The 16,393-nt window shown below is 35.2% G+C and overlaps 1 protein-coding gene across 4 annotated transcripts in view; it reads right to left on the bottom strand.

Moving 5' to 3' along the window:
- Positions 1-16,393, bottom strand: part of TDRD3 (tudor domain containing 3) — a 167,952-nt gene that overhangs the window by 38,612 nt on the left and 112,947 nt on the right. For all 4 annotated transcript variants that reach the window (XM_046028287.1, XM_046028288.1, XM_046028290.1 and 1 more), the window contains exon 11: positions 3,786-4,636. In XM_046028287.1, coding sequence (XP_045884243.1) covers positions 3,786-4,636 — 851 coding nt within the window. The remainder of the gene's footprint in view (positions 1-3,785; positions 4,637-16,393) is intronic.

Raw genomic sequence — 16,393 nt, 5'->3', positions numbered from 1 at the left:
AAAAAGTTTACAGTTAATTATGGCACGATGTGAGAAGGGCCAACCAACAGGAACTCAGATGGGACAAGAAGATAAGGGCCAGCAGATGGAGGATCTGTATGCATGCTATAGGCTAGATTTGCTCCACAGGTGACAGATTTTAACTAGAAAGAATGACATGGTATAAGACCAAGATCAGTGATAGTAGTTTCAATAACAAATTTGAGAAGAATAAGGTTTAAGACAAGAAAACCATTTTGGAGGTTGGTACAGTATCCCAGTTGAGAGGCCAGAAAGAACTAAACTAATTATGACAGTGGAGAGAGAAGGAGAATTGTCCCAAATTCTCAAATCCTTCTATGGAAATAAAGGTTGAGAGAAGGCAAGATACTGTCAGGAACTTTTTAAATGATAGATTATACTAATTAGTTGATTATCCTCAATATAGCACTACAATGCAATTAAGATTACAGTTTCTTAACAACAGTTATAATTCATGTCTTTCTTAAATCTTTGTCTTGGTTGGTCTCTGGTTAGAAAATCACAAAACTGATTATTCTTGACAAAACATTTAAAAGCTTTCTTTTAAATTTTAAAATTAGGTGTTTTCAGAAGACAAATAATCCCATCTCTTTCAGAGGGTGAATATTATTTGTTTAAGGATGTAATTTTAGAGAGCCCACAGTCCCTCACTCTAAAATAAAAGTACACATCCAATTAAAACCAAAATAGTCACCCTAGATCATCCAATTTTTCTAAGAATACTCTAAAAGCTCAAAACATTTTGGGAACTGTTAGGTACTCTCTTTCACAAACTATATGCTATTATATTAAATATATTTAGAAAAGGCAACAGATAAATTCAGTATTATTTGATTTTTTGAGATAACTAGTTAAAAATAAAGCTTTATTAATAATTTCATCATGTATTTGAAGAAATTAGGGTAATAGCATAGTCAGAACTATCTGATATATACCAAGTACCCGACACTTAGCAGCTACTCAATTACAGTTTACTCAATATTTGTTGAAGAACTTATCTGTTGAGTCTAATATCTGAATATACGTAGGTCTATTATTATTCTCTGTTGCTTACTTCTCATTCATTTTCTTTCTCTCTCTGCATTTTTAACCACGCCTCCTAATTTTTTATAGGATACCACACACTGCAGATGAAATACAGAAGAGGTTCTAGAAAATGTTATTTTTCACAAAATGATGATATTTTCTTTTTTTTTTTTTAAAAAAGATTTTATTTATTTGACAGAGATCACAAGTAGGCAGAGAGGCAGGCAGAGAGAGAGAGGAAGAGAAGCAGGTCTCTGGCTGAGCAGAGAGCCCGATGTGGGGCTCGATCCCAGGACCCTGGGACCATGACCTGAGCCGAAAGCAGAGGCTTTAACCCACTGAGCCACCCAGGTGCCCCTGATATTTTCTTTTGACAGCAGACAGAGTACAAATAGATATCCTTGAGCCTATAAATCGCTGGTTTTAGGCTTTGAAATGGCTTGTTTGTATTAGTTTTGTACTTAGTACTAGGGCATGATCTTTGTGCGATTTCAATAGAAAGCATGAGTCGTATACTAATCCTTTCAAAAAAGTTACTGAACCTGGAACTCCATTTACTTCCTCTGCTCACTCTGCTCATCAAGAACACCAATAATCTGGGGCACCTGGGTGGCTCAGTGGGTTAAAGCCTCTGCCTTCGGCTCAGGTCATGATCCCAGTGTCCTGGGATCCAGCCCCACATTGGGTTCTCTGCTCCGCAGGGAGCCTGCTTCCTCCTCTTTCTCTGCCTGCCTCTCTGCCTAGTTGTGATTTCTCTCTGTCAAATAAATAAAATATATTTAAAAAAAAGATCACCAATAATCTTACATTGTCCAATACAAAAAAAAATTTTCCATTCTCAGCTTAATCAAACTTTCACAGAAGCAACTGACACAAGTAGCCACTCCCTCTAAGATAGATACCATTAGCTCTATTAACCAACACTGATTTCCAACTACTTTACCTTTACTTGCCTTTACCAAGAGGCGAAACAGCTAAACATAAATAGTCTCCCACTACCTAAATCAAATAGTTCCTGTATGTTGGAAAGCGAGTAGCCTGAGTTGTAAGAGTAAGAGTCTGCGTGGTGAAGATCACCTGGACTTGTTTTCCAGGCCTTCCTAACAGCAAGGGAAGAGCCCGTGAAATAGTTCCAGCCAATGAGATTGTCTGATGGTATTTCTGGAATGGCTTCTGCTTTTCTTGAAGAAGAAGGGAGAAGATGAGGGGGAGGAGGAGGAGGAGGAGGCGGCAACGATGACACGCTAGTGCTGTCTCCTCCTCTCCTTCTAGCCTTGAATAAAAACTCAACAGTAGAGATGCTGCTTCTAGACAGATGCAATCCCACATTCATACAAAAACCTTACTTGACTATGCCATCTAGTTATACCAACCTGTACCCTTCTCCTTGCTATCATCGGGAAATACCTAACACCCTGCTTATGCTTCATCATTCACTGAACACAAGAGGCCCCAGTTCCTGATCTCTGGCCCAACTGCATCCTTTTAAAAGATCCAACCACATTCCCTAGCCTGAATTTCAGTTCCCTGAAAACTACAGTTAACTGCCTCCACTACTCCTTTTAGCCACACAAATACCCATGGGCACAGCCTTACCTTATCAACTGAAACTACTCTACCTATGAAATATTTATTTAAAATATTTTTTTTAACTTAATCCTCATATCCACCCAGCTCTCTCACACTATAATACTCTTTTTTGTTTTTTACTATGATCTTGCTGATATGTCCAGTTCCCTACCAATCTCCTTTTTTTCCAATGTAAGTGCCCCCTTTAGAATTAACTAATTACAGGGTGTACAAGTAATTATGAAATTCCTCCATTGTGGGAGAAGCAGGGCTGCTTCTAGTCCTGCCTTCAAGGAACTGAAAAATATGGTTAAGAGAAAGAGCTTATCAATCCCAGAACCAAAACTAAAAATACTTACATACTGTGGTAAATATTAGAAAGTGAACAAGGCACTGATTGAGAAAGACAACAGTGATGGAAGGAGGAAGGGGCAGGGTGAAGAAGGCTTCTCCAGGAATTGATCTTGGAGTCAAGCCTCAAGAACGAGAATGGTTGGTAGAGGAGCATGTTGGGCAGAAGGGAAAACACACGCAAAGGTCCTTCTCTCTGAGGGTCCCTCTTTCCTCTTCCCCGTCCTGTTCCCTATTGGTGTGATCCCTCTCAGCCAGACTCTTATCTGATCCACTGTATTCCTTCTTGACTTAGTATCTGTCTTTTCCTTCCCTTTCTCCATGATTTCTTGCTTTCTACTGTAGTGAGCATATAACATAGAACTAAAGAATGTTTAAGTTATTGGCTTAATAATTATCATTAATGTTAGCTAAATAATTAACCTTCCTGTTCTTATTTTTTTAAGTAGGCCAGTTGCATATTTTCTTCCATTTAAAAATGAAATCTGCATAATTTAACTCTGTGTCACTCAACTCATTTTCTTCCTTGTGAATCAGTATAACTTCACTTAATTACTTTTAAATACTGTTCTGATATACAATCTAGAATCAAACCTTACCTAACCAAATTTTGAGACCAATTCTCCCTAAGCATTCACAAAAATATTAAATATTTTATTTTTCCTTTTATAAATTACATATCTATAAATCTGTTCAAAGACTTTAAACAGTTATGGCTATAGAACAAAACTCACAGTCCCAAAGCATGGCCTTCTACACTCTCACTGGAATGTGACATTTAGTAATATTAGTATACAATAACTTCAGTGCATGCATACCTTGTTGTCTTCCCAGTAAAGTGCAAAACATTCGTCTCCAGGTTTCCACAATTTTGCATACTCCATAGGAATAGATGATTCTAGTACTTTTTCTGGTTTAATAGGCCCAGATCTTCTTTTGGGCCCACTACTGTAAAACACTTTATCATCATAGGGCGTAGCTGTGGTGGGTCCTGCTGGCTTAATAGGTCCTACTCGCCGGCCCTTCAGTGGCATGTCTGTCTCTCCATTTGGAACACCAATGAAACTATTAGTTCGGACAGGATTCTGGAAATCAGTATTTACATTAAAATGTTTTTCAATTTTTACACCACTGAAAGTTTCGTTAGTTATTGTTCGTGGCTTCCTGTCATAAAAATGATCAGGATTTGCTGTTTGGTTTTCTCTTTTCCCACGTTTTTGATTATTATAATCAGTGGATTCTTGAGGAAGTGGATTTTCTTTTGCCTCTGCATAGGATGGACCTTTTCCTGATCTGCTTTGCATAGAGTTATCCCTTTTTTTGAAAGCACCATCACTGTGCTGAGAACTTATAGGGTATGAAGTATCTTTAGTTCTGTCATATCTAGAATAGGGTCTATCACACTTGATTCTCTCTTCAGCCCATACTTCAGATCCTGAAGAAGTACTCGGTCTTTCAGAACCTCTGTTTCTAGGTAATCCACTGCCTTCTAAAACTGACTTTGAAGTTTGGGTGTCTCTTTGAAAACGAGGAGGTTTCTCATTCCTTGGCTGTCTGGTATCATTTCGAGGAAGATATCTTGGTTGATTATTATCTTTTACTCCATTTTGCTCAGTATTTGACAATCTGTGTTGTCCCTGAGGAAGCTGCTGCAGCTGTGATTTAGGTTCTGAAAAATAAAAGTTTATTATATATGTATTAAATGAAGGCTCTGCATTAGTACTGAATTATTTAAAAATATCTAACAATTGTTATATTAATATGAATTATCAAGCTACTTATTCTACCACCTTCTACTACCTCTTCCTTCAAGTTCTGTATTTCTAATGTATTTCTAATTTACAGTTTTCACTAATGTGGCTGGCTAGCCACATCAGTGAAGTAAAACAATGATGTGAACCATAAGACAATGGTGGAAATCTAGAAGCAATCTGTCTTTGTCCTTGAATGTTTGCATTCTTGTAATATAACTAACTATATATGCTATTCTGGTAATTCATTTTCCAAGACATTAATGAAACAGAATTGCAAACTTCTAAGAAGCTGCTATGAAACTGTACAACTATTGCTCAACTCTTTCCCAAATTCCACTTCAATTTAAATACATGTGGGGGGCGCCTGGGTGGCTCAGTGGATTAAGCCACTGCCTTCGGCTCAGGTCATGATCTCAGGGTCCTGGGATCGAGCCCCGCATCAGGCTCTCTGTTCCACGGGGAGCCTGCTTCCTCCTCTCTCTGCCTGCCTCTCTGCCTACTTGTGATCTCTGTCTGTCAAATAAATAAATAAAATCTTTAAAAAAAAATTTAAATACATGTGCTATCATTGTCTGCCAAGTTCTAGCCTCTGCAAAAATATAACTCCTCAACTCTGTCTGGATCTGGAATTGTTACATGCTCAGATTACAAACAGATATCCTACCATAGAAATGAATAGATAATTTTTTGACTTATCAAAGTAACTAAGAGCGGGTAATACTTGGAAATACAGACAAAAAGTCCAAAATATGAGTAAGCACAACAGTGTGGATAATGTCCAACTAGTAACCCAAAGCAGTAACATAGTAAATACATACTAATGAATAATTTAATGTCTATATTTCATGTAGTGATTTTTATTCTACTTCAATCTATAACTTGTCATTTATACTTTCTCCCTTCATTGTTTCATACAGCATGTTTATAACCTCATTACCAAACATATTGACTGGCCTTTGGTGTACATGTCTTGTTTCTCTTGTCATATATATGGGTCACAGTATTTCTCAACAGTGGCACTACTGACATTTTGAGTGAGACGCTTTCCTCCTTTTTAAGAAAATTAACTTTCTCACATCCAGGCATTAAATCCCAAAGCATCCTCCCTAGTGACTCTGATGTCCAAAACTGTTTCCATACATTTTCAAACATCCACTGAAGGCAAAGGGTACCAGGTGAAATGCCTCAAACGACAGGAAAAAGAGAAGACCCTTAAAAGTTCCTGAGTGACAAACTAAGTCACAGACTAAAGATCAAGACTCAAAATGGCAAGAAACTTCTCAATACAACCACTGGAAGCCAAAGCCAATCTAATAGGATTTATATGTCTTTGAAATTAAAGGAAAATTATTTCCTAAGTACAATTCTATACCCAGCCAAATCACCCATTAATTTTGACAAAGAATACATATTTTTTCAAATATGCAAGATCTCAAAGAGTAGCCAAGACTATTTACAGAGATAATTTTTTAAAAATCGCCCTTTCTCAAGATCTGCTTTATAAGTATAACACAAATATCTTATTTTTTTTAAAGATTTTATTTATTTGACAGAGAGAGATCACAAGTAGATAGACAGCCAGGCAGAGAGAGAAAGAGAGGGAAGCAGGCTCCCTGCTGAGCAGAGAGCCCGATGTGGGACTCGATCCCAGGACCCCGAGATCATGACCTGAGTCGAAGGCAGCGGCTTAACCCACTGAGCCACCCAGGTGCCCGCACAAATATCTTTTTTTTAACCACTGCAGTCAATATTATATTTTTCTTTAGAGAGAAGAAAAATGGTCACCTTTAGTTTCTGCTGGCACTACTATCCAAGAATGATAATTGAGGGAGGCAAGAACAGTGAACATAAGCAGGACACAAATGAGCATTTTCAGCAGAAAGCATGTACTGGCATTTGTTCCAGTCATTCTTAGAGAATAAAAACAGCAGTTGCCTCTTGCTGACTATCTGCTATGTATTAGGCACCACACACGGGCCTTTATATACATTATCAATAGTCCTCACAGTAGTCTCAAGATGTTAAGATTTATGTAACAGAGAGAGGTCCCTTGCAGAGTGCTTAAAGGAAACTTTCAGCCTCCAAAACAAGTAAAATATGAAGGTATTTTATTTGCTGTCAATAAGGTTTGAATAGATATTTGAGAAATATGAATTTTAGAATTGCTATGTTTAGGAATCAATTTTTAAGTTATTCCAATTAGGGCCACCAATATCTATGATGGTCAGGAAGTACAAATAACTTAGGTCATCACGAGAGCAACTAAGTATCCTGGATTACAGATAGGGATCTGGATAATCATGTATATAAAAAAAAATTACAATGGACAATCATGCATACAGAATGTAGGTGTGGGAGAATTTGATTTCAGTTCTTCTAAAAGAAAAAAAAAGGACAAGATTTCCATATTTATTTGATGATGTACATTAGATTACAGAATAAAAAAGTAATTTACTAATTTTGAATATACTTTATTATGCTGAGATAATAATAGTGAGAAAAGAATCCCTACAGAAATTATTGTTTAAAATAAAAATTCTCTTAGAAATAAACTTGATAAGGCAGAAAATACAACTGTACTTTTAAAAGAACACAGTTTTCACATACAACCATTTTTAGAATAACAGTAAGTCAAGAAAGGAAGGTCCTTAAATGTTTCATCATTCTTGAATTTCCTTAAATCCAATATCTTTTCTTAGGGTGTTATGTAGTGAAGTGAGATACAAAGTAAGTATTTTCAAAGTGAGCTAACCTATTAAATAAATAAAAGAATATGCTCAATTACTAAATTGTGGAAAATCTGATTTTAAATAAAGAAATAGCCCAAAAAATCAAATAGAAATCTCCATAGTTCTCCGCTCAGAATCTAACTGCTCTCCACCACACTTCTTCAGAAGGCATGATGATTTCAAACCACCCAAAATACTATGCAACACCACATGCCACTCTAGTAATAAATATACTGAGATATTTTTCTATATAGGCAGTGGGGTAAAATGCAGGGTTTTTTTTTTTTTTAATGACCTGAAAAAGAAACATGAGACAAAAACATATATAGAAATTGGTAACATTTAATTTTAAATAGGAGAAAAAGGGGGAGATTAGCAAAAAAACAATGGAAAATTCATCAAAAAATGGACAAAAATGTGAAAACATCTAAAAGATCAATGTGATACCCTCTTTTTTTTTTTAAAGTGGGCTCTTCACCCAGTGTGAGGCTTGAACTCATGACCCTCAGATGGAGAGTCACATGCCCCACTGACTGAACCAGCCAGGAGCTCCTAAAAGAGCAAAGGGATAAAAGCTCAAATGAAGAAACTAACAAAAAATTGCTGTATGAGTTTAGTCTAACTTGTGATAAAATTTTCCTATCACACCAGACCATTAATTTCAAATGTATGTTTTTAAGATAATTGATTACAATGTTTTACATTCTCATGATTTGAAATGTAAGGGTAATTAAAAATGAATTTACTAATTGCCACAAATTATATGGGTTTGTATATAGGAATGTGCTGAATTAATCAGGCATCTTAAAATATTAATACTTCCTCATTGAATATTCATTTTCCAGTCATAGTTGTACCTGCATTTTATAGTTAAAAATCCGGTATATTTTGTTTCCTAGATGACTCTTCAACTTATTCTGAGATATCTACCAGTATTGACTTAATATTTATTAAGATTTTACTATGTGCCTGACTCTACTCTGAAGGTAGCCTATATTTTTGCCTATATTATTTCATGTAATTCTCATATTCACCCTGAAGAGCAATATTATCTTTATTTTCCAAATAAAGAAACAAAGAAGGCTAGAAGCTAGAGAACGTTGATGCCAGAATTTAAACTCAATTCTACCTGAAGCCACTATTTTCCACTATGCCAAGCTGCCTGACCAGAGAAACAAAACAATGCAACGAATAATGTGTTGGCTACAATTTTATCCCCTACATCTGTTCACTTCTGGTGAGATGCAGAAATCACAAAGGCTTTTTCCTAGTCCCTAATGGGTTGAAAAAATAAATCTGGGTACTAGGAAAATTTGGATACTACCAGAATCCTGACCTAAAATTTTAAGTCTTTTATCAATGCAGAAACAACCTAAAACCCTTATTAAGAGTTGGACTGATATCTGGAAACTCACAAACTGACAGAGACAGCAGTGTGTCCGGTACAACCTCTGGAGAAGGACTGCACAGGTTATACCACAGCTCGGACAGGTAACAGTTTTGTAATCTTCGACAAGAGGTAACTTTTCGGAGCCCCCTCTTTAAGACAGGGATAACAATCAGAGGATTAACTAAGTTAATATATGCAAAGTACTTAGGACAATACCTGGCTTTAATAAGCGTGCAGTAAATGTGAGCTGTCACTGTTACTATTATGATTATTATTAGCATTATATTAATGCAAACAAATTTAAATACTTGGATGATAAGTTCCTTCCCTATTTACACATCTCCCCTACTTCCAACCCCTACCTCTAGTTAGGATCCTTTCCCTGCTTTATTTTTTTCTTTGTGCTTCTTTTTGTTGTTGTTGTTGAAAATAGGGCAGAAAGAATGCTTTAGTAAAAACTTCACTGTCAAATTATAAAAAAGCATATGAAAGAGAAAATTTAGATAGATCAGAAAAGCAAAATCTTACTCTAATACTGTTTTTCACTTAAAATATTATAAACAGGGTCAGTTTATAATGGCTCAGTGGGTTAAGCCTCTGCCTTTGGCTCAGGTCATGATCCCAGGTCCTGGGATCGAGTCCCGCATTGGGCTCTTTGCTCGGCAGAGAGCCTGCTTCCTCCTCTCTCTCGCTCTCTGCCTACTTGTGATCTCTCTCTGTCAAATGAATAAATAAAAGAAAAAATTAAAAAAAAATTATAAACATTCTCCAGATAAAATTCTCATACACCCTTTGAAATTTTTCTATATTAAAAAATACTAAGAAATAACTTAAAAAAGTAAAAAAACACTCATAATCCTATCATAAGAAATACAAATAGAATGAAAGTACTACCTTCTGCCTACCCAAGCCTACCTCTAGGGATAGCCAATATTAACATTTTCAGAGGTTATTCTTCCTTTTTATATAATTCATACAGACACATCTATGCATATTTTATTTATTTTTAAACAAAAAAAGCAGACTCATGCACATCTCAACAGCTGCTGTATACTTTTTAAATCAACTATATATCAAGGCCATCTTCCCATTTTCCATGCCCAGAGGCATCTCATTCATTTTGACATTCCATGTTCTTTTTTTTTTTAAGAAGGTACTTTAAATATTATTATGCATTAACCAAAATGAGGGTGAAGTGTAAGTCTTACTCAGCATTGTTTTTTCTAGTACCTAGCTGTAATATAGTCAAACAAATGATATTCAGTAAGTATTTACTAAAGGAAAGATACAGTTACTAAAAACAATGGGAATGGAATAGCTTCTAAGTTTAAAATCATTACCTGTTTAACACTGTCACCTGGGTTCAGCTAAGGGGGCAACACTGAAATAGAAAATACACTTTCTCTCTTACTTTCTGTAAGAAAGGTTTGCATCAAAGCACATTGGGACAGAGATCGAGTTCAGTGATTACAGAGAAACACTGCACAACATAAAAACACTGAGCTCAAGCCAAATAAATTCATTCTCCTACTTCTGAGTGATTCGTCTTTGACAAAGTCACAAAGAGTCCCAGTTTCTTCATCTGGAAAGTGTGGATAATTATAATTATTACAAGAATATGGTGAATAATCAAGTAGGAAGTAGTTGTGAAATTGCCTTTCTCATGGTCCGGATGAGGTCTTTGGAATTAGACTGACAACTGGAATTAAATCCCAGTCCTACCACCAAGCAACTGTGTGACCTTTTAAAATTGGAATAATGCTACTTACATATTTTCTTCATTCAGTTATTCTATACTATAGTTAGGTGAGCATGGACTCTGGAAAAGCATCAACACTGTTCTAGTCACTTTATACAAAGCAGTGGTAAGACTCATAATCTCTCTATCCTGTGGTGCTTTACGTATAACAGGAAGAAGCAGACAACAAATAAGTAAACTAATAACAGTTTAAAATTGTGATAATGACTAAGAGGGAAATATATAGGCTTCTATATAAAACTGGGGGGAGTGGGAGTATACCAATTTAGGAGGAAAGTTCTGTGAAGAAGTATGCTTTGGCTGTGCCCTAAAGAATGAGAAGCAATACAATGAAAGTCAAGAAGAGTAATCCAAGAAGCAACACCACACATGAAAGTCCTGGGCTGGAAACTTGCCTCATAATGTGTCCCTGAAAAAATCCTTGCAGGCAGAATTTTAGATAAAAACATAATCACCACTAATTATTAATTTCAAGGGGGAAAAGGTTTTATATATATATCAATACCCCAAAATTGATGTCAATTATGTTATATAAAAACAGCAAATCCCAGGAACCCCTGGTTGGCTCAGTCGGTTGAGTGTCTGTTTTTGGCTCAGGTCATGATCCCAGGGTCCTAGGATCAAGCCCCATCGCTGGGTTCCATGCTTCTTCTCCCTCTACCATTCCCTCTGCTTAGACTTTCTGGTTCTCCCTATCTCTCTGTCAAATAAAGAAATAAAATCTAAAAAACAAACAAAAAGCAAAACCCCCAGCAAATCCCAGAATAAAAGGACACAAAAATGAACACTGGTAATCTGACATGGCATTTTTCTTTCATTATTCAACGATATAGTTTTTTTATTCTCATGATATTCTTTCATAATTGTGACACACATTAAGCTTAAGGCTAATCTCACAAATAAACCTATTTATCATACTCAGTGTTCACAGAATTAATCCTTTAGTATCTCAAATCCCCTTTAAAAACAGAAAGAAAAGTCAATGAAAAAAAGAGGGGGGCATGAAGCATAAAATCATTGCTGCTATAAATGAACAAATATGAGAACACTGAAAAAACACACAACACGCATCTGTGATACAACTGCAAAGATGTCCCTTCTCCAGTCATACTCAAAAGGCATGCAAAGTCCAAGCCAATTCTTACAAACACAAGAGAAAACAAACAAACAAAAAAGTTTAGTTTGGGGAGTACATAAAATTCCTCATATAGTTAAAAGACCAAATAACTTAGCTCAGGGTACAACTATAATAACATTCCCATTTTACAAATAAAGAAGTTGGAGAAGCTTGACCAAGGTCATACAACTAACTCGGGTACAGCTGGGATTAACCAAGCAGTCAGGTTCCAGACTCCAGTATTAACTTCCCTGCTATACCTACTCAACAAAGATACCATTGTGCTAGTAGCATTAAATCATTAATAATCATGAATCATTTTCAGTATTTCCTCATGGAACACAGGTTAGGACTACCATAAAAATATTTTTGCCAGGGTAAAAAAAGCACTACCTGTACAAATCAATTCGTTAAATGAGAATACGTCTGTTTAACTTGGCTGACTTTCCTTCTTTATAAACAAATTGTAGGAATATGGCTACATCACAAGTTTCATATGTAAAATATGTCACTGGGTTAATTTAATTTTCCTTCTACCTCTAAACACATTAAAAATTTTGTTACATCCTAACCAGAGGGCATTTCTAGCCACAATTTGGCCTTTTCTCCTTTGGTAACTAAGAGATATCCTAAAACAAGAGTTTCACTTCCTGGAAAATGAGAAAAGTCATGTTCTGAGTGTTTTCAGTGTATTATGATCACACATGCATCCATGCCTGCACTGTGCCTGAACGTGTCCCAGGAGTCTTCCCTCTAGCCTCTCTTTGGTTCTCAGCTTGGATTTCACTTTTCTTGGGAGGTCCTTCTCCTCCAACCCCACAGAAACTGAGCCAAGCACCCTCGCTCTGTGCACAGCAATGTACACAACAGCACAGAAGAGAACAGCCAGAATCTCTCTCCTGCACTAGACTTTAGTATCTCTGAACTGTTTTCTTTTACCAATATATCCCTTATAACATAGCATCTGCCACATGGTAAGTCTCAAGTTAATATTGTGGAATGAATAAATGATCATTCACTCTTTCCCAGACTGAATATACACAGCTCTTATAGAGAGAAATCATTTTAAAAAATAAAGGGCTGTTTTTGGTAATTACTACTGTATGTTCATACCACCATGGTAGCATAATTTCTTGTAATCTGTATTTTCTAACAATTTCAAGAAGAAAAAACATTTTCTGGGTAACCCCTCTATGGGTATAATGCTTGTTTCTTCTAATGAAGGAGCATTAGAGAAGATGAGGTAATGGGGTATGGTGACACTGCTTTGTGGAGCCTAACGTGTTCCCTGTAGCTGTGCCATTTTACCTGAGTCATCAGAGCTCTTAATCCCAATGCGTTAAACCCTAAACTATAAAGGACCATTCCTTATTTCTTTCCTTTCAACCAACTCTGATAGCTAAATAAGCTGTCAGTCACATTTCTGTGTTTCTTATAAGACTCCTCTGAAACTGGATTATTTCATCTTCCTAGCATATCCTGGACATATAATAAACGTAAGAATTTTTTTTTTTTAAGATGTTATTTTTTTGACAGAGAGATCACAAGTAGGCAGAGAGGCAGGCAGGGGCAGGGTTGTGGGGGGCGCGGGGAAGCTAGATCCTTGTCGAGCAGAGAGTCTGATGTGGGCCTCAATCCCAGGACCCTGTGATCATGATCTGAGCTGAAGGCAGAGGTTTAACCCACTGAGCCACCCAGGTGCTCCATAAACACAAGAATTTTTAATCAAATGCATTCTTAGTCTCATCCCATACTACTCACTGCCATTAATGCCTTTAGTTCAATTGTGCACTAGTGGACTTGGGTAAGTCAGGTAACATTCCCTTCCTGATAAACTGGGCATTTATACAAGAGATGCTAAACTTGTAAGTCAGAAACTATTTAGAAATAACAATTTATATTAGTTTTGCTTTAACTCAAATATCAATGTTTACTGCAGAAAATACACTGGAAACACCAACTAAAATGTCACATATTATCAAACTTGCAAAAACCAAAAGGATAATGCATCAAAACAACTAAAGCTCTCGTATAGGAAGCATCAGTCAAATGTAAAAAACTAAACTTAACTTGTGTGATCTTTTCTTCCAAGCTGATTAATATTTCCCAGGATCATGAGTACGATAATTTTAGATTCCACATTATCTTTGTAACATATTTCTTGCAAATTTTACAGAAAACTATAGCAAAACAAAAATGAGAACTCTTACAACTTGAAGTCAAAATATGCTAGTGAAATTCAAAGCTACTTTATTTTCAGGGACAAAGAAAAAAAAGAAAGTAAAGAGGATTTTTATAAAGAAAAAGCAAAGGAATGTCCACTTTTGGCTAGAATACTGTTTTTAAAAAGCCACAGTACCATGGTATAACAGGTTACCTACTGATATCTAAAATGATTCAAGTTGAATAGCTGAAACTACTGCAGGTAATCCTCCAAGAAGCAAAACAAAACAGAAATAAATCATTTAAGGTATTTGTTACAAAAAGCTGGTCTCAACTGACTGGTATGTGAATTGACATTATAACTGAAGCATAACACTTTCTATTATTTCTATGTCTATAGTTCAGCCACTTTATACACAAATTTTTTTACCTCAAAATTTTCAACAATACAAATCAGGACTTTTTGTATAAAATATCTTTAGACGTTGTGTATATTCTGTAATGATCATAAAACTCTTTGCTCTAAAAATTTGTCTGTCAGCGCAAAATTTGTATACTTGTTTCCTCAATAAAAAATGACTTCCTCTAGAAATTTATTCTGTATGAATTCTGACTTAGATTATAAAATATAAGACCAAGGATTATGTCTCATGCTTTGCAGGTACATATAAACAGAAGTAGTTATTAAATGATTATGTTTTCCATATATCATAAAAATAAAATACAACCTTTTAAAAATATGTGACAGGCAGCAAGAAAAATCACCCAACATTCCAAGCATATAGCTTAACTTTTTCATGCTATATTAAATATATTCTTTCTAACCAGGCTCTTCAAAATAATCATTTTATTGTCCCTATAACATTTATCTACTGGATATCCTTCAATTTGTCTTCTAACTCCACCACTTTACTAGCAGTATTTCTGTCAAGGTCTTCGATCAGTGGTATGCTAGAACCAACTTAAACATTGTACCACAACTGACATTAAATTTTCAGAAAAATCTGGAAGCCGGTTGTTAAACTACTGATAGTTTGAAATTGGCAGCAGTGAAAATATTTACACCACAGAAATCAGGAAAAGCTAAAAAACAAGGGCATTCCCCCGCCCCCACCTCTTCTCCCAGAGCCTGCTGTTAAACACGCACCTGTACACTGCTGATGCTTGGTAAGCTCAATGGACACTTTCCATCCTTATCTCTCACTTTCTCCCATACTCCTACTTCTTTTGGCAACTGGTTTCTCAGTTTCCTTTACTGGCTCCTCCACCCCTTCTTGATCTCTAAATTCAACTGCATGCTTGATGTCTCTCCTTGATTTTTAATAATTAATGTATCTTAAAAGTAAACTCTTGATTGCTCTTTTCCCCCTAAAACCAACAGGTTCTCGAAACAGAGACAAGGGGCCATGTTCCATTTCTTGAATTCTTATGGGTAATATGTTTTATCCCCTCAAGCTTATTACTTATATGTCAAATGGAAATAACAACATACATTTTGCATTTGAAGATGATTAAATTAATTAACAGTATGCAAAGCACCTAGAACAGGTCCTAGCATATAGAAGATGCTCAGTAATGGCTACTTATTCTATTTTTATGTAATGGCTACTTATTCTATTTTTATGGTCAATAAATGCTTAAATGAATGGACCATTGAGGAGGAGGAGGAAAACAGAAGAATGGGAAAAATGAAAAAGAGGCTAGTGTGTCCCAGCATCCTGACAAAACCTACATCTATCTTCTATAGCTCTAAGTACCAAAGAAAATCAATTATATATCACAACAGATAGCATGGTTAACAAATCTTAAAAATATATATGCCAAATAATTTGATTTCTATACATTTGCCTGAAAAAATAACTATCACTACGTAAATAATTTAACTAAAATATTATTGTGGAAGTTTATTGTTAGAGCAGAGTTTAGAAACTTTTAAATTACTAACAACATCAATGGAATTATAATTACCATGAAGCCATGGCAGGAATATGTAATTACATAGAAATATGATTATTTTTATTGTTAGGACAAAAAGCATCTGTATGTAAGACTGATCTCAAACAGAAACAAAAACAGAATATGGTGATGAGATCATGGGCCATTTTCCTTCTCTCTTGTTACTTATATTTTTAATTTAGTTTTTTTTTCTAAATTTATCAATTAACATCTATACAATAGGAAACAACACACTTCTACAGTACCTGATCAAGATATTTATTAACCTCAATTTTTAGTTTTCTATTCTTAAAATGCCCTTCTAAGATATGCTTTAAAAAGTGCATTTCAAATTTGTGGTAAGCTGATTTTAACCAATTTTTCTATATATTTCCTTTAAAATTTTTCACTAAGGTTATCCCTAAATTCATATATAGTATTTTATATATAATTATTAAATTCAATTTTATATATAATTATTAAATTAATAATATATAAATTATTAAATCAAACGTTTATATAATTATTAAATTATATATAATTATTAAATTTATATATAATTATGAAAATAAATTTTAT

Source organism: Meles meles, chromosome 14 (genome assembly GCF_922984935.1).
Source record: "Meles meles chromosome 14, mMelMel3.1 paternal haplotype, whole genome shotgun sequence".
Lineage (NCBI taxonomy): Eukaryota > Metazoa > Chordata > Mammalia > Carnivora > Mustelidae > Meles > Meles meles.
Note: the sequence above shows the minus strand (reverse complement) of the source record. Positions and strands in the feature narration are given on the sequence as shown.